General features: G+C 42.6%; 1 protein-coding gene and 1 long non-coding RNA gene across 2 annotated transcripts in view; one reads left to right on the top strand and one right to left on the bottom strand.

Annotated features, from left to right (window-relative positions):
* Window positions 1–19,987, top strand: part of LOC149980064 (uncharacterized) — a 200,878-nt gene that overhangs the window by 34,958 nt on the left and 145,933 nt on the right. The gene's annotated exons all lie outside the window — the stretch shown is intronic.
* adamts8a (ADAM metallopeptidase with thrombospondin type 1 motif, 8a) overlaps window positions 1–19,987 on the bottom strand; it is a 33,313-nt gene that overhangs the window by 3,969 nt on the left and 9,357 nt on the right. The window contains exons 2-8 of the mRNA XM_021618978.3: window positions 8,310–8,549; window positions 7,193–7,325; window positions 6,708–6,875; window positions 4,438–4,754; window positions 1,170–1,356; window positions 506–678; window positions 143–318 (exon numbers count right to left, since the gene is read on the bottom strand). Coding sequence (XP_021474653.3) covers window positions 143–318; window positions 506–678; window positions 1,170–1,356; window positions 4,438–4,754; window positions 6,708–6,875; window positions 7,193–7,325; window positions 8,310–8,549 — 1,394 coding nt within the window. The remainder of the gene's footprint in view (window positions 1–142; window positions 319–505; window positions 679–1,169; window positions 1,357–4,437; window positions 4,755–6,707; window positions 6,876–7,192; window positions 7,326–8,309; window positions 8,550–19,987) is intronic.

Raw genomic sequence — 19,987 nt, 5'->3', positions numbered from 1 at the left:
TTTCCATGACCAGCTTTTGAATTCTTTCTATGACATCAGAATCATCTTGAAAAGACGTGAATCAGTCAACCATTTTCACGAATTCAGAGAAACAACTCTGCCCTCAAAGGAATTTAATCCTGAATATATTTATTTTACTCACATGGCTTTATTCATCGATCCAGTGATCTTCCTGCAGGTTGTTCCATCACCCCCACACATGCCACATTTGTCCAGCTTCACACTGGAGCCGATCACCTGATCGCAGCCAGCTTTGACGCACTGTCCCTGGACACAGATGGAGGTGGTGTCTGGGCCACAGGTGGTGCCATCAACAACCTGAAACAACATAGAAAAACATGCAAAGTATTCGCCTCAACTCCTAGAGCACTGTAAATCAAGCGTGTTGATGAGTTGGAAATGAATCAACCCAGTGATCAAAACTAGGCAAAACTGGTTTCTGGTTATAATGATGTCATTTCAACCAGCTGGGAACTATTTCAAATTTGAGTAGAGTTATAGCTACCTTGGCCTCGAAGACTTTGAATTCATTGCTGTCTCTTGCTCTGCAGAACAGTTTGCACCTGTCCCTGGGTGAGACACCGTTGTATTTGGGGATCCACTGCTTGATGTTCCCATGGATGTCCAGGTATCGGTCGCTGTTGTACTTCTCACACTGCTCATCTCTGAAGCTTTTACCTGGGAGAACGAACATGGCATATCATTATCAATCCTATCTCTACTGATGACATTCAAGCATGTCAAGGAAACTCTTATACTACTAATTAAACTAGCCTTGTATCTATACTGTATGTGATAATGCCAACTGTATACATTTGAAATGCTATCATTGCCATGCACCATATGGAAGATGTATTTGTATTTATTAAGGATCCCCATTAGCTGCTGCCAAGGCAATATTAAGGCAGTTATATACAATTAAAAATATTACATGACATTACATTTCATAACACTTTTCACAACACATTAAGTGTGTGCCATCAGGCCACTACTTTACTACCTCATATTTACAATACAAAATCCATGTGTACGTGTGTGTAGAGTGCGTGTGTTCGCATGTGTATGTGTGTGTCTGTGCTTGGGTGCCCGCCCAATGTAATTGTTGAGGTGTGGATATATTGATCAGTTATTGATTTGGATATAGTGATTCATTGTTGGTGTTAATTTACCATGCTCATCTTGGCAGGCCTGTATGTGACAAGTCTGGTACTTGGCTCTCTGTCCCGCACAGTATGCTCCTCCGTTTTGTGGCTTGGGATCAGTGCATTCTCTCTGGGAAAACTCCACCCCTCCGCCACATGACCTGGAGCATGACCCCCAGGGGCCCCACACACCCCAACCTCCGTCCACAGGCTCCTACAAGATACAACCAGACAGATCAATCAGTAATTAAATCAATGAAATTGTGCTTAGAACCCTTCAACTGTTGTCACAAAGTTTACAGGCTTTGAGTGAACATGTGAAATTAAATTATTCACACTACAAAAATGGAATCTCTACCCTCAGTAATGAAATTCCCTACCCGTGTCATTTGAAAACAATTACTATATGGCAGTCTTGATAAGAGTTTTTCTTTGCTTGGTTAGGTTTTTAGTTTGGCATCTCTTGTGGCATATAGTGGCCTGGCCTGCAGTCTGCCACTCGTGTAACTGCCTCTTGTGCGTACTCACAGCTCCTGGCATGTGCTACTAAGACACAGCATTTCATTTCTCTGGGGTTTTTACGAGTTGGCTGCAACAACTCCTCTAACAGCCAGAGTGTCTGGAATCACAAGCTAGTCCCTTGGAACAGGCTTGGCTGTATTTAAATATACTTACTTTTTAAAGGCCTGAACCAAATATACTAAGCCGGGCCCTCAGACTGACATTTGGGGGTCTGAATAAGAGAGGGATTTATTATTTTCAGCTGCCACGCGACAGGGCTGGTACTGGGGCCGGGCATAGGGCCAGGACCGGATGGGGGCACATGACAAAATGAGACTACATTCTATTTCTGAAGATGAAGTATTGAAACAGACGGGAGCCAGAAACTGTCTCTCACCAAAGCAGTGAAAAGAAATAACACCTGTCATGGTCAAGTGTAGACAGTGAGAGAAACAGAGCACAAGAGAGAGAAAGTCAGAAGAGAAAGACTGCAAGAGAGAAATCCTGTAGGCTATGACATAAACACTGCATACAAAAAGCTGAAGTAGGTAGTAAATCGTTGAGGTAGCCTATTTAAACATGTTTTTTCAGGCAGGTAAGAGGGTCCATAAATCACACAGAGACTGGAGGAGTTAGTGCCTCAGACACAATCATCCGATCCCTATGCAGAAGGATGGAGGATTTTAGCCAGTCACTCAGACAGACAGAGCGAGAATCAGAATGGTTCAGAATACTGTTGAAGTCGGAAATTTACATACATCTTAGCCTAATTCATTTAAACTCAGTTTTTCAGAATTCTTGACATTTAATCCTAGTATAAATTCCCTGTCTTAGGTCAGTTAGGAAAACCACTTTATTTGAATGTGAAATGTCAGAATAATAGTAGAGAGTGAAGTTTACATACACTCAATTAGTATTTGGTAGCATTGTGTTAAGGTGCGTGAATGAGGACCCAAAAGCGAATTAACTTAAACAGAGCTTCTTTAATTACCAAACATAGGTAGGCTCAGACGGACCGGCAGATTCCGACAGGACAAGACAAGGTTACAGCAAACATGACGACAGTCTGGTTCAGGCATGAAACACAACAAACAAGAATCCGACAAGGACAGGAGCAGAAACAGAGAGAGATATAGGGACCTAATCAGAGGGAAAAAGGGAACAGGTGGGAAAAGGGGTGACGAGGTGGTTAGGAGGAGACAAGGCACAGCTGGGGGAAAGAGGGGGAGAAAAGGTAACCTAACAACGACCAGCAGAGGGAGACAGGGTGAAGGGAAAGGACAGAGACAAGACACAACATGACAGTACATGACACATTGCCTTTAAATTGTTTAACTTGGGTCAAACGTTTCAGCTAGTCTTCCATTTTGGCCCAATCCTAACAGAGCTGGTGTTGTAGCTGAGTCAGGTTTGTAGGCCTCCTTGCTTGCACACAGTGCTGCCCACAAATGTTCTACAGGATTGAGGTAAGGGCTATGTGATGGCCACTCCAATACCTTGACTTTGTTGTCCTTAAGCTATTTTGCCACAACTTTGGAAGTATGCTTGGGGTCATTGTCCAAGGGTGGCAGGGTAGCCTAGTGGTTAGAGCGTTGGACTAGTAACCGGAAGGTTGCAAGTTCAAATCCCTGAGCTGACAAGGTACAAATCTGTCACTCTGCCCCTGAACAGGCAGTTAACCCACTGTTCCTAGGCTGTCATTGAAAATAAGAATTTGTTCTTAACTGACTTGCCTAGTTAAATTAAAATTTGGAAGACCCATTTGCAACAAAGCTTTAACTGTCTGACTGATGTCTCTCTCCTGCAGCAAAGCACCCCCACAACACTCTGGGGTGTGCTTCACGGTTGGGATGGTGTTCTTTGGCTTTTTCCTCCAAATATAATGATGATTATGGCAAAACACTTCTATTTTTGTTTCATCAAACCAGAGAACATTTCTCCAAAAAGTACAATCTTTGTCCCCATGTGCAGTTGCAAACTGTAGTCTGGCTTTTTTATGGCGGTTTTGGAAGCAGTGGCTTCTTCCTTGCTGAGCGGCCTTTCAGGTTATGTCAATATAGGACTCGTTTTACTGTGAATGTAGATACTTTTTTATGAATGTAGATACTCCCTTCTTCCTCCAGCATCTTCACAAGGTCCTTTGCTGTTGTTCTGGGATTGATTTGCACTTTTCGCAACAAAGTACATTAATCTCTAGGAGACAGAACGCGTCTCCTTCCTGAGTGGTATGACGGCTGCGTGGTGCCATGGTGTTTATACTTGCATACTATTATTTGTACAGATGAACGTGGTACCTTCAGGCGTTTGGAAATTGATTCCAAAGGATGAACCAGACCTGTGGAGGTCTATACTTTTTTTCTGTGTTCTTGGCTGATTTCTTTAGATTTTCCCATGATGTCAAGCAAAGAGGCACTGAGTTTGAATGTAGGCCTTGAAATACATCCACAGGTACACCTCCAATTGACTCAAATGATGTCAATTAGCCTATCAGAAGCTTCTAAAGCCATGACATAATTTTCTGGAATTTTTCAAGCTGTTTAAAGGCACAGTTAACTTGTGTAAGTGTATGTAACTTCTGACCCACTGGAATTGTGATACAGTGAATTCTAAGTGAAATAATCTGTCTGTAAACTGTTGGAAAAATGACTTGTGTCATGCACAAAGTAGATATCCTAACTGACTTGCCAAAACTATAGTTTGTTAACAAGAAATTTGTGGAGTGATTGAAAAAATAATTTTAATGACTCCAACCTAAGTGTATGTAAACTTCTGACTTCAACTGTACATATAGTACCTCTCTTTTCTGCTGATCAGTCACTGCAGCACAGACACCTCCCTGACAGGTGGTGTTGGTCCCAGCTACAGCCCCGGCCCCAGCCCAGCAGAGCGTGCCATCAGCCCAGGGCAGGCTGCCGTTCCGGGTGGTGCAGTGTGGCTGGCCCTCCTCCCGGCACCACAGCTGGCTGCAAGTCTGGTCCTCTGGGGTGTCCGGACACAGGCTGAACTCCTCCCCGAAGGCCTGCTGGCACTGACGGTCCAGGTTGTAGGAGACACCAGGGGCATCAACAGGGAGAGGGAGAGTCTGCTCTGGAGGATCCAACAGACAGTCACCTGGGAGAGAGGAACATAAAGCAGGCACAAATCAGTCAATTAAATTGATTTATAAAGCCCTTTCTAATTCAGCCGACAGTCACCTGGAAAGAGACACATTTTTATTTATTTATTCAGTTGAGGATAAATGATTGCATACAACGATGGTCTAGCTACATTAACAAACAGGCTCAGACACATCAACAGGCATGAAAGTTCCAGTAAGCTCAGGGGTGACAAAATGTCAATAAGATCTGTAGGACGTGTTAGTCAGTGACTGACATTTGGGAGATCTGTACATACTGTATTATACTGAAGGTGTTAAGAAGACCTAGGGGGGGCTAAAGCTCTGATAAAGTTGGGAGCACACGTTCCTCTTCTATCAATCACCAGGAAACGACAACTGCAACTGGGTGCCAGTCCGCCTGAAGCACGTGAAATTGGACTGTTATGTTTATTTTTTGCAAACCTAAAACAGGTGTACAACAGTTTTAGCTTGAGGGGGCTATTTTCATAGCAGAATGGAATGGTCAAATACACAGAGATGTGTTTAAGGGAAGATACATTCCTTGCCTCTAAAGATTTTGTTGCCAGAAGGTAACGTCATATCCAGTGGCTGAATCAGGTGATAGAAATGGTTGTAGATCATTGCCAAACATTACATTTAACTTTAGACTTCTGAAGCAGCTTTTCTTCATGAACTCTATGTAGAAAAATATACTTTAACTCTTGGCATTGATGTGCATGTCAGACAGAAGAGTTACTGCCTCTCTGCCCTGGTACAGTATGTTGCTTAATCCTATTTTGTTAGATCTTTTTAGTGGTATGGCCCCTTTAACAAAGGAGAATTCTGCAACATCAGTTCACTATATATCTGTGGCAAGGCCGGTAAAGACAACATGTGCTTGGCTACACTCGTTTTCTCTTCTCTGTGAGGGAAAACAGTTGTTAAAGCTGGAATGTGTGACTCACCAGCAGATGAGTCAGAGAGAGAGAGAGAGAGAGACAGAGAGATTATTTTATTACAATGTATATTGTATATATTGTTGCTTTGGCAATATTGACGCAATGCTTTTTTCATGCCAATAAAGCAACTTGAATTTGAATTTGAGAGAGAAATCAAAGTGGAGATTGAAATATCGATGGGAGATAAAACATTGACTGAGAAAAATGTATGCTATTTCGCAACACAAATATCTGCTTTGCCTTAGATTTGCTATCTTCCATTCTAGGAGCAAAAACATCCATCTTGAGATGCCTTCTCCCAGCAATCTCAGGCATGTCTGCTGTGTGTGTGTGTTATCTGAATTATTACAGTGCTGTCTGTGTCTCTGCCCTGCCATGAGCAGACAGAAGTGAAGAGAAGAGCCTCTCACTGCAAAGAGAGAGGAGCTTACTCTCCAAGGACTGTTAGTTTGGACACTCTCAGCAAAATTACAAATAGTGGTTTTCAGAGACCATAAATAGAGGTTGATGGAGCGAGTTTAGGCAGAATGGGCTTTTTAAAAAGAGAGAGAAATAAAATAAACTTGTAAAATGTTAGGGGTTCATATTATATAGGGAATTTTCCCCACTCTCTGAGTCCTAAATTACATAGCACACTCTCTGTGGCAGGTGTCTATTAACTGCATAATAACAGCCTATGGCCCTTTAGGACAAATGTCTCAAAACTGTTATTCAAACATAATGAAACCGCAAACTGTTTTTACTCAGATTCAGTTTGTCTGGAATGCTACCTCATGACCAAAACCAAATGAAAGCTGGGAACCACATGTTAACCAATAAGAACAAACTGCAAACTACATGCAATTATGTTCTTGGGTAGTAAGTAGTGCATCGGGGAATCATGATTTCAGCCAATACATCTGACTCAATACATCTACACTTGATACAGTGGTTAGAGAGAATCTAATAGAATAAAATAATAGAGAAGAAAGCACTGGGATAAAGGTTTAAAAGGGTAAGTTATCCTACCATATCCATTGTCGAAGAACTCTGTGACATAGCGGGCGCTACATGGCGACCATGGCAAAGTCTTGTTGAGGCTAAAGAACACAGACGCCATCATGTGTGGCCCATCCAGGTGTCCGAACCATCTGATACAGTTATTAGAGTCGTCATGAGGCATGCTGAGTACATGACCTGAGGAGATAAAGAAGAAGATGCTGCTGAGAGCTGACGTATGGCTTACATCATGCACTTTTCTAACTTTATTTCTAGCTAGTTGGATGGTTTCGTGGTTTACAAGGAACCTAATTATGATATTAACTGAATGAAAACAAGAGGCAAAGCAGGACAGCCATGACAGGTGACTCAGGAGAAGTACTGGACATCCATCCACATTGGCCTTTACTCAAGTTTCCTACCTTGTGAGATAGGAAACACACAAGTATGCAGTTTGTTCCATAGTGTGTTACTGTAACATACCAAGCCCAAAATTCTATAGCGCATTAACATACCTAGCTCGTGTGTCACAGTGTAGGCGGCCTGCAGACCGTTATCCTCTATTACAGAGCAGCTTCTCTTGGGGTCACACATGGTGCCCACGTCAGCCACCCCCAGGGTGTCACAGCTCCTCTGACCACAAATGTCCTGCATAGGGGGTACAGGGAGAGAGGACATGAGGACTTTATCACAATGGGAAAGAGGACAAGATGAGAGAAAAAGGGCGAGAGGAGTAGGGATCTCACAACTCATCTGCCCATAGATATCCTACATGGGGTAGAGGGAGAGGAGAGGAGAGGAGAGGAGAGGAGAGGAGAGGAGAGGAGAGGAGAGGAGAGGAGAGGAGAGGAAAAGGGCTAGGGGATTAGAGAGTAGGAAGAGGAGGGACACATTTCAGACACTGATATCCAGACATTGCTGCGTTTGTTCCAGACAGAGGGGGTTTTCCCCCTAAAAGTGAAGCTCTTGCCAGCAAAACATATTTGTCAGTGTTTCCATCGTAAAATGAAGCAAATACATGGCAGCCAGTAGATTTGGGGAGAAAGAAAATGTAACTGTGTGGTAAAACAAGGCCATTGAAGCTCTAGTTTCAGTTACACTTACAGACAGGCATCCCCAAAAAAGGGTACTTTGGAGACTAGAAGAGAGACTGGAAGGGCAAAGGGGCATGTGCTCTGCACAACACAGAGGTTGATGGGAGAATAGGCTGGTGGTAATGGCTGGAGCGGAATGGGTGGAATGGTATCAAATACATCAAACATATGGTTTCCATTCCATTTGCGCCGTTCCGGCCATTTTTATGAGCCGTTCTCCCCTCAGCAGCCTCCTGCGCTGCACAGGTGGAGCCCTATCTGTGCACGTGCCACCCTATCTGTGCACGTGCCTGCTTTTCACACTAAACAGAGCCAAACCAAGCTGTACCGAGCATGGCCTGGTTTTGCATCCACCATAGTTGCTGGAACCATACTGAAAAGGACAATGTTAAAATAAAATATTTGAGCTAGTACTGTTTGGTCAGCACAAGAGAGTAAAAGGGTAATAGGGTTCATCTCACCTGCCTGGTGAATTGGATAGTTGTGTCCTAGCTTGCTGGGTGATTGAGATGGAATGGTTAATGTTCTAAGTTCTCACCTGTCTGGTGAATAAGATGGCTGTATCGTAGTGCTCCAAGTGCCTCTGGCTGGAGGGGTTGAAGAGCTGCTGCCAGTTACAGAAGTTCCTGAGGGCCATTCCTCCGTTGTTGGACACCTGGGGCCCTACATCTTCGTCCTCCACCACCAGCATCTTCACAACCACCAGGCTCACTGAGTTCTTCAGACTGGGGTGGCGGTAGACCTGCGCCGCCACTGCCATCAGAGTCAGTAGGTAGTGCTTTAGAGGGAAGAGAGAGATATGCCTTGTAATATATAATTTAGTAGAATTGTCAGCATTGACAGTGACACATATATTACGGAAATGTGGCTCATGCGGGAATCGAACCCTGGTGTTGCCAGCACCATGTTTTAACCAAATGAGCAACTGGAAGCACATGTGGAAGCATGGGAAACAATGACCTGACCAATGATCTGTAACACTCAACTAGAGGTCGACCGATTAATCGGAATGGCCGATTAATTAGGGCCCATTTCAAGTTTTCATAACAATCGGAAATTGATATTTTTGGGCGCCGATTTGCCAAATTTTTAAATATCATTTTTTATAACTGAAAGCGCGAAGCACTGCTTTTAATCATGGCAAGGTGACCGGAAACATGATTGAATACAAACAGTGTAGCTATTCCATCCGCAAGGCAATCAAACAAGCTAAGCGTCAGTAGAGACAAAGTAGAGTTGCAATTCAACGGCTCAGAGACGAGACGAATGGGGCAGGGTCTACAGTCAATCACGGATTACAAAAAGAAAACCATCCCTGTCACGGACACCGAAGTCTTTCTCCCAGATAAACTAAAAAACCTCTTTGCTCGCTTTGAGGACAATACAGTGCCACTGACACGTCCCGCTACTAAAACCTGCGGGCTCTCCTTCACCGCAGTCAACGTGAGTAAACATTTAAACGTGTTAACCCTCGCAAAGCTGCCGGCCCAGACGGCATCCCTAGCTGCGTCCTCAGAGCAGGCGCAGACCAGCTGGCTGGTGTGTTTACGGACATATTCAATCAATCCCTATCCCAGTCTGCTGTTCCCACATGCTTCAATAGGGCCACCATTGTTCCTGTTCCCAAGAAAGCTAAGGTAACTGAGATAAACTATTATTTCCCCGTAGCACTCACTTCCGTCATCATGAAGTGGTTTGAGAGACTAGTCAAGGATCATATCAACTCCATCCTACCTGACACCCTAGACCCACTCCAATTTGTGGGGCCCCACAAGGATGCGTTCTCAGCCCTCTCCTGTACTCCCTGTTCACCCATGACTGCGTGGCCATGGACTCCTCCAACTCAATCATCAAATTTGCAGACGACACTACAGTGGTAGGCTTGATTACCAACAACGGCGAGACGGTCTACAGGGAGGAGGTGAGGGCCCTCGGAGTGTGGTGTCAGGAAAATAACCTCTCACTCAACGTCAACAAAACAAAGGAGATGATCGTGGACTTCAGGAAACAGCAGAGGGAGCACCCCTTATCCACATTGACGGGACAGTAGTGGAGATGGTGGAAAGTTTTATGTTCCTCTGCTTACACATCACGGACAAACTGAAATGATCCACCCACACAGACAGCGTGGTGAAGAAGGCGCAACAGCGTCTCTTCAACCTCAGGAGGCTGAAGAAATTTGACTTGTCCCCGAAAACACTCACAAACTTTTACAGATGCACAATCAAGAGCATCCTGTCGGGCAGTATCACCGCCTGGTACGGCAACTGCTTCACCCACAACCGTAATGCTCTCCAGAGGGTAGTGAGGTCTGCACAACGCAACACTCCTGGGGGCAAACTACCTGCCCTCCAGGACACCTACACCACCTGATGTCACAGGAAGGCCAAAAAGATCATCAAGGACAACAACCACCCGAGCCACTGCCTGTTCACCCCGCTGTCATCCAGAAGGCGAGATCAGTATAGGTGCATCAATGCTGGGACCAAGAGACTGAAAAACAGCTTCTATCTCAAGGCCATCAGACTGTTAAATAGCCATCACTAACATTGATGGCACACGGCCATCGCTCATCCATATATTTGTATGTACATATTCTTATTCACTCCTTTACACTTGTGTGTATAAGGTAGTTGTTGTGAAATTGTTAGATATTACTGCACGGTCAGAACTAGAAGCACAAGCACATTACACTCACATCTGCTAACCATGTGTATGTGACCAATCAAATTTGATGGTATAGAGACACATGACATTTTAATTGAATTCACAGGACATTTGAACAGTATTTAATCATACAAACACAACACAGCTATCTGTATTACCCTTCATATGCTGACAAACTGCATGTGGGGTTTGAACTTTCAATGTTTGGGTTTTCCAACCAGATAATTAACCATCTGAGCCACTGGGGGATAGCCTTGTGGCTTTGTTCAGCCAAATATGGTCAATCAGGACACAGAACACATAAAAATATACCCATCCTCTTCATATGCTGTGTTCTTGTAACACTGTATTTCATGATTTTCTTTCTACATCACGTGTTGAAAGTCTTATTATTCACACCACTTGACTTTTTCAAAATGTTGTGGTGTCACAGCCTGAATTATTTAAAATTGATTAAATTGAGATTTTTTTTTGTCACTGGCCTGCACACAATATCTTGTAATGTCAAAATTAGATGTTTTTTTACTCATTTTAAATTTTTACAAATTAATTGAAAATGAAAAGCTGAAATGTATTGAGTCAATAAGTATTCAACCCCTTTGTTATGGCAAGCCTAAATAAGTTAGGGAGTAAAAATGTGCTTACCCAGTTACATATGTTGCCCGGACTCACTCTGTGTGCAATAATAGTGTTTAACATGATTTTTTAATGACTGCCTCATCTCAGCACCCCCACATATTTTTTATTTTATTTATATATCCGTTATTTTACCAGTTAAGTTGACTGAGAACACATTCTCATTTACAGCAACAACCTGGGGAATGGTTGCAGGGGAGAGGAGGGGGATGAATGAGCCAATTGAAAACTGGGGATTATTAGGTGACCTTGATGGTTTGAGGGTCAGATTGGGAATTTAGCCAGGACACCGGGGTTAACACCCCTACTCTTACGATAGGTGCCATGGGATCTTTAATGACCTCAGAGAGTCAGGACACCCGTTTAACGTCCCATCCAAAAGACAGCACCCTACACTTGGCAGTGTGCCCAAACACTGCCATGGGGTATTTTTTAGACCAGAGGAAAGAGTGACTCCTACTGGCCCTCCAACACCACCTGGTCTCCCATCCAGGGACTGACCAGGACCAACCCTGCGTTAGCTTCAGAAGCAAGCCAGCAGTGGTATGCAGGGTGGTATGCTGCTGATATGCATACAGTTATTTGTAAGGTCCTTCAGTGATGCAGTGCATTTCAAACAGAGATTCAACCATGAAGACCAGGGAGGTTTTCCAATGCCTCGCAAAGAAGGGCACCTATTGGTAGATGGGTAAAAATAAAAAAGCAGACATTTGAGCATGGTGAGGTTATTAATTACACTTTGGATGGTGTGTCAATACACCCAATCACTACTGGCGTCCGTCCTAACTCCGTTGCCGGAGAGGAAGGAAACCATTCAGGGATTTCACCATTAGGTCAATGGTGACTTTAAAATAATTACAGTTTAATGGCTGTGATAAGAGAAAAGTGAGGATGGATCAACAACATGGTAGTTACTCCAAAATAATAACCACATTGACAGAGGGAAATAAGGAAGCCTGTACAGAAGAAAAATATTCCAAAACATGCATCCTGTTTCTAACAAGGCACTAAAGTATTACTGCAAAAAATGTTGGAAAGCAATGCACTTTTTGTCCTGAATACGAAGTGTTATGTTTGGGGCAAATTGAGTACAACACATTACTGACTACCCTTCTCCATATTTTCAACCATAGTGGTGGCTGCAATATGTTATGGGTATGCTTGTAATCGTTAAGGACTGGGTAGTTTTTCAGGATACAAAATGAATGGATAAGCACAGGCAAAATCCTAGAGGAAAACCTGGTACAGTCTGCTTTTACACACTGAGAGATGAATTCCCCTCTCAGCAGGACAATAACCTAAAACACAAAACCAAACCTACACTGGAGTTGCTTACCAAGAAGACAGTGAACGTTCTTGAATGGCCGAGTTACAGTTTTGACTTAAATCTACTTAAAAATCTATGGCAAGACCTGAAAATAGAAATGATCACCAACCAATTTGACACAGCTTGAAGAATTGTGACTAATGGGCAAATGTTGCACAACCCTGGTGTGGAAAGCACTTAGAGACTTACCCATGACTCATAGCTGTAATCGCTGCCAAAGGTGCTTCTACAAAGTACACTGCTCCAAAAAATTAAGGGAACACTAAAATAACACATCCTAGATCTGAATGAATGAAATATTCTTATTAAATACTTATTTCTTTACATAGTTGAATGTGCTGACAACAAAATCACACAAAAAATATCAATGGAAATCAAATTTACCAATCCATGGAGGTCTGGATTTGGAGTCACACTCAAAATTAAAGTGGAACGCTACAGGCTGATCCAACTTTGATGTAATGTCCTTAAAACAAGTTAAAATGAGGCTCAGTAGTGTGTGTGGCCTCCACGTCCCTGTATGACCTCCCTACAATGCCTGGGCATGCTCCTGATGAGGTGGCAGATGGTCTCCTGAAGGATCTCCTCCCAGACCTGGACTAAAGCATCCGCCAACTCCTGGACAGTCTGTGGTGCAACGTGGCGTTGGTGGATGGAGCGAGACATGATGTCCAAGATGTGCTCAATTGGATTCAGGTCTGGGGAACGGGCGGGCCAGTCCATAGCATCAATGCCTTCCTCTTGCAGGAACTGCTGACACACTCCAGCCACATGAGGTCTAGCATTGTCTTGCATTAGGAGGAACCCAGGGCCAACCGCACCATCTCGGTACCTAATGGCAGTCAGGCTACCTCTGGCGAGCACATGGAGGGCTGTGCGCCCCCCCCAAAGAAATGCCAATCTTGGTGTTCTCTGGCAAATGCCAAACGTCCTGCACGGTGTTGGGCTGTAAGCACAACCCCCACCTGTGGACGTCGGGCCCTCATACCACCCTCATGGAGTCTGTTTCTGACTGTTTGAGCAGACACATGCACATTTGTGGCCTGCTGGAGGTCATTTTGCAGGGCTCTGGCAGTGCTCCTCCTGCTCCTCCTTGCACAAAGGCGGAGGTAGCGGTCCTGCTGCTGGGTTGTTGCCCTCCTACGGCCTCCTCCACGTCTCCTGATGTACTGGCCTGTCTCCTGGTAGCGCTTCCATGCTCTGGACACTACGCTGACAGACACAGCAAACCTTCTTGCCACAGCTCGCATTGATGTGCCATCCTGGATAAGCTGCACTACCTGAGCCACTTGTGTGGGTTGTAGACTCCGTCTCATGCTACCACTAGAGTGAAAGCACCGCCAGTATTCAAAAGTGACCAAAACATCAGCCAGGAAGCATAGAAACTGAGAAGTGGTCTGTGGTCACCACCTGCAGAACCACTCCTTTATGTGTCTTGCTAATTGCCTATAATTTCCACCTGTTGTCTAACCCATTTGCACAACAGTATGTGAAATTTATTGTCAATCAGTGTTGCTTCCTAAGTGGACAGTTTGATTTCACAGAAGTGTGATTGACTTGGAGTTACATTGTGTTGTTTAAGTGTTCCCTTTATTTTTTTGAGCAGTGTATTTTCACAGGGGTGTGAATACTTATGTAAATTAGATATTTCTGTATTTAATTTTCAATAAATTTGCAACATTTTCTAAAAACATGTATTAACATTGTCATTATGGAGTTTTGTGTGTAGATGGGTGAGAAAAAAAGGCTGTTACACAACCAATGTGGAAAAAGGGGTAAGAATAGAGAATAATGTGGTTTCTGAAGGCACTGTATGAAGTATAAAAATACATGTTTATTTTTATTATTAAATGCGTTTCAAATGTCCTATTAATGACATTCTATGCAGATTAGTTACATAGCAAGTGTAAAAAAAATCTGGTTGTGTTTGTATGATTAAATGTTCAAATTCAAATGTCCTATGAATTAAATTAAATACAGATTGTCAACATATGAAGTGTTAAAAATACGGATGTGCTTGTATGACTAAATGCTGTTCAAATGTCCTACGAATTAAATAAGAATGTCCTGTGTCTCTACAGTGCATTTGGAAAGTATTCAGACCCCTTGACTTTTTCCACATTTCGTTACATCATAGCCTTATTATAAAATTGATTTAAAAAAAAAATCCTTCATCAATCTACACACAATACCCCATAATGGCAAAGCAAAATAAGCTTTTTAGACATTTTTGCAGATATCACATTTACATAAGTATTCAGACCCTTCACTTAGTTCTTTGTTGAAACATCTTTGGCAGCGCTTACAGCCTCGGATCTTCTTGGGTATGACGCTACAAGCTTGGCACACCTGTATTTGGGGAGTTTCTCCCATTCTTCTCTGCAGATCCTCTCAAACTCTATTAGGTTGGATGTTGAGCGTCGCTGCACAGCTATTTTCAGGTCTCTCCAGAGATGTTTGATTGGGTTCAAGGACATTCAGAGACTTGTGTTGTCTTGGCTGTGTGCTTAGGATTGTTGCCCTGTTGGAAGGTGAACCTTCACACCAGTCTGAGGTCCTGAGCACTCTGGAGCAGGTTTTCATCAAGGATCTCTCTGTACTTTGCTCCGTTCTTCTTTCCCTCAATCCTTTCTCTCAGTCTCCCTGATACTAAAAAACATAACCACAGTTTGATGCTGCCACCACCATGCTTCACCATAGGGATGGTGCCAGGATTCCTCGGGACGTGGCACTTGGCATTCAGGCCAAAGAGTTCAATCTTGGTTTCATCTGACCAGAGGATCTTGTTTAGAGGATCTTGTTTCTCATGGTCTGAGAGTCTATAGGTGCCTTTTGGCAAAATCCAAGCGGGCTATCAAGTGCCTTTTACTGAGAAGTGGCTTCCGTCTGGCCACTCTACCATAAGGACCTGATTGGTGGAGCGCTGTAGAGATGGTTGTCCTTCTGGAAGGTTCTCCTATCTCCACAGAGGAACTCTGGAGCTCTTTCAGAATGACCATCGGGTTCTTGGTCACCTCCCTGACCAAAGCCCTTCTCCCCGATTGCTCATTTTGACCGTGCAGCCAGCTCTAGGAAGTCTTGGTGGTTCCAAAATTCCTCTATTTGAGAATGATGGAGGCCACCGTTTTCTTGGGGACCTTCAATGATGCACATATTTTTTGGTACCCTTCCCCAGATCTGTGCCTCGACACAATCCTCAATCGGAGCTCTACAGACAATTCCTTTGACATCATGGCTTGGTTTTTGCTCTGACATGCATTGTCAACTGTGGGACCTTATATAGACAGTTGGGTGCCTTTCCAAAATATGTCCAATCAATTGAATTTACCACAGGTGGACTCCAATCAAGTTTTAGAAACATCTCAAGGATGATCAATCTAAACAGGATGCACCTGAGCTCAGTTTTGAGTCTCATAGCAAAGGGTCTGAATACCTATGTAAATAAGGTATTTCTGTTTTTTTTTTATGTCTATAAACCTGTTTTCACTTTGTCATTATGGGGTGGATTAATGAGGAAAAACGTAACGTAACAAAATGTGGAAAAAGTCAAGGGGTCTGAATACTTTCCGAATGCACTATTTGTCAAATACAGTCCTGAAATGTGAATTGCCATTAAATCCGGAGAGAAACATAATGTGGATGCATTCCAATCTATGCTTTAATGTGCATATGTTGTGGTAATATTAGGTCAAACTTAAATACATCATTTTCTAAATGCTCTTGAATGTTGTGAAGACCTCCAAGACAAGGTAAAATGTATATTGAGTGAACATCAATGGACTATTATGTTACATTTAAAATAAATACGCTCTGAACTTCATAAAAACTCACATTTCATTCTTACAACATTATGGGAATGTCCTGTGCAACCTAACTTAAACATTGTATGAATGTCATCACAACTGAGCATATTTTGTGTTTTGGTAACCTATCATAATTTACCCACACTGTTCCCACAACCTAATTACATGTTCTTGGAACCTTTAAAGAACTCAGAAACACTGTTTTGTCAACATTCTTGCAACATCAAATGAATGTTTTGTACACGCTGATACAACCGTTATCTGAATGTCAAAACTACTCAACAGTTGAGTTTTGGGAGTATGTTGTGTCTCTTGTTATGTCCCAACAATGTTCCCACAAAGTTCCCACAAATTTGTGGGAATCAACAGATGAAATGTGTTGTGGGAACGTTCTTGTAACATAAGGTGAATGTTTTTTGCACCCTTAATTTAAAGAAATCATCTGCACAGCTGGACAGTTTTGGTGTTTTGGGAACATATATTTTGTCCCCACAATGTTCCCACCAGACTCTTCCCACAAGCTAATTAAACATTCTGGGAACCTTTAAAGAACAGATTAAATATGTTATAGGAACATTCCTGCAACATCAGGCAAATGTTTTATACAAACATACAAACTTTTTGGGGAATGTTCTGTGGTCGTTGTTACAGATGTTGTGCACAACATTTTAGCGAACGTTAGAACATTCCAAGGACATTTAATATAAAACATTTATAATAAATACATTTGTCTGAATGTTTTTGTATGTTATATTCTTAGTGTTAGATACATCCCTAACTAGAACTTAATGTGAATCTAGGTTAATGTTATGGGAATGTTCCCGGGTTTGCTGGGAAGGCACTATCAATTGTGCACTACCTAGTTGTTGTCAATAACCATTGAATCCTGGATTAATTTCACTGCTTAATTAATTGCAAAGAGATCTGACAAACACACGCTCTGCAGGCAGTCAGAGAAGGGACCCAAATCCGTAAGCCAATTGGAATCAAATGTTTAAACATTTGTGTTTTTCTTTCCATCAATAAAATGGGTTGAAGACGACAAAAACAAAACTCCTCTTGGCTTCCTCTCATTCCCAGATGGTTTAAACTCAAACACAAGACTCTGTGCCAACATTTTTATTTACAGTTTCAGATAGACACAAACTTAGTCAGATTGTATAACATCACACGATATATATATTAAGACCAGAATGTCTCCATCTTTTCTGAGGTTATTAGGTATTGACAGAGATACTGTATATAGTGAGCTCCAAGAGTATTGGGACAGTGACAATTTTTTTTTGTTTTGGCTCAGCACTCTAGTACTTTGGTTTTGAAATTATAACATTTTTATGAATGCAGACTGTCAGCTTTAATTTGAGGAACTGTTAGAAATTACAACACTTTTTGTACATAGTCCCCCCCATTTTAGGGGACCAAAAGTTTTGGGTCAAATTCACTTACATTACCGTTCAAAAGTTTGGGGTCACTTAAAAATGTCCTTGTTTTTGAAAGAAAAGCTATTTTTTGTCCATCAGAACACCATCAAATTGATCAGAAGTACAGTGTTGACATTGTTAATGTTGTCAATGACTATTGTAGCTGGAAACAGCAGATTTTTAATGGAATATCTACATAGGCGTACAGGAGTCCAATTATCAGCAACCATTACTCCTGTGTTCCAAGTTTATAATTTTAAAAGGCTAATTGATCATTAGAAAACCCTTTTGTAATTATGTTAGCACAGCTGAAAACTGTTGTACTGATTAAAGAAGCAATAAAACTGTCCTTCTTTAGACTGGTTGAGTGTCTGGAGCATCAGAATTTGTGGGTTCGATTACAGGCTCAAAATGGCCAGAAACAAATAATTTTCTTCTGAAACTCATCAGTCTATTCTCGTTCTGAGAAATTAAGGCTATTCCATGCGAAAAATTGCCAAGAAACTGAAGATCTCGTACAACGCTGTGTACTACTCCCTTCACAGAACAGCGCAAACTTTCTCTAGCCAGAATAGAAAGAGGAGTGGGAGGCCCCGGTGTACAATTGAGCAAGAGGACAACCTAACCAAATATCAAAATTTGAAAGAGATGTATCTTCTGCTTGGATAGTTTATTTGATTTAGTCCTATTTTTTTTTTAAACTTAGATTGTGCGTTGAGATGGAGACGTGAATCCAACATATCAATTATTCATTTTGTAGACTTAACTATCCAAGCAGAAGATTTATCTCCTTCAAATGTTTATATTTGGTCACTAAATATAATTACATTTTAAATCGACCAGAGCTTGAAACCCTAGGCCTATACTCTAAGTCGGTATTCATGTCATAAGCAGGAATTCCCCTCGACCACACCCAAGAATTGGGGAAGACAAACATCACTGACAACGATGAGACAGGCTATAGGGAGGAGGTCAGAGACCTGAACATGTGGTGCAAAGACAACAACCTCACCTTCAACGTGATCAAGACAAAGGAGATGATTGTGGACTAAAGGAAAAGCACCAAGCACGCCCCAATTCTCATCGACTGGGCTGTAGTGGAGCATGTTGAGAGCTTCAAGTTCCTTGGCGTCCACATCACCAACAAACTAACAAGGTCCAAGCACACCAAGACAGTCGTGAAGAGGGCACGGAAAAACGTATTCTCCCTTAGGAGATTAAAAAAATGTGGCATGGTTCCTCGGACAAAACACACATCACGACAGGAGAGACACCACAACACTACATCAAGAGAGGCTTAAGACACCTCATAGCATGGCAGCAACACATGACAACACAGCATAGTAGCAACACAACATGACAACAACATGGTAGCAACACAACATGGCATCGGCACAACATGGTAGCAGCACAAGACATGGTACAAACATTATTGGGCAAAGACAACAGTATAAAGAGCAAGGAGGTAGAGACAACACTACATCAAGCAAAACAGACACAACTGTCAGTAAATGTCCGTGATTGATTCTTTGAATGAAAAGATGAAGATAACCTGTCCAGTTTGAGTGTTTTTTGCTGATCGTTCCAGTTGCTAGCTGCAGCAAACTGAAAAGAGGAGTGACCCAGAGATGTGTGTGCTTTTGGGACCTTTAAAAGAATGTGACTGGGAGAACAAGGTGTTGTATGTGGAGGATGAGGGCTGCAGTAGGTATCTCAGATAGGGGGGAGTGAGGCCTAAGAGGGTTTTATAAATAAGTATCAACCAATGGGTCTTGCGACAGGTATACAGAGATGACCCGTTTATAGAGGAGTGATGCAGTGATGTGTCCTATAAGAAGTATTAGTGGCAAATCTGATGGCCAAATCAAATCAAATGTATTTATATAGCCCTTCGTATGTCAGATGATATCAAAGTGCTGTACAGAAACCCAGCCTAATACCCCAAACAGCAAGCAATGCAGGTGTAGAGGCACGGCGGTAAAGAACCTCTAGCCACTCGAGAGCACCCTTACCTGCCGATCTATAAATTGCGTCTCCGTAATCTAGCATGGGTAGGATGGTATAAGACTGTATCATCTGTATATAAATGGAGGAGAGAGCTTCCTACTGCCTGAGCTATGTTGTTTACGTGTATTGAGAAGAGCGTGGGGCCTAGGATTGAGCCTTAGGGTATTCCCTTGGTGACAGGGAGTGGCTGAGACAGCAGTTTTTTTAAACTTTATACACTGCACTCCTTGAGAGAGGTAGTTAGCAAACCAGGCCAAAGACCCCTCAGAGACACCAATACTCCTTAGCCGGCCCACAAGAATGGAATGGTCTACCGTATTAGGGGCGGCAGGTATCCTAGTGGTTAGAGCGTTGG

The sequence above is a fragment of the Oncorhynchus mykiss genome, chromosome 10 (genome assembly GCF_057628025.1).
Source record: "Oncorhynchus mykiss isolate SJ-2025 chromosome 10, ASM5762802v1, whole genome shotgun sequence".
In the NCBI taxonomy this organism is placed as follows: domain Eukaryota; kingdom Metazoa; phylum Chordata; class Actinopteri; order Salmoniformes; family Salmonidae; genus Oncorhynchus; species Oncorhynchus mykiss.
The sequence above is the reverse complement of the archived record's forward strand: the minus strand, read 5'-3'. Positions and strand labels throughout refer to the sequence as shown.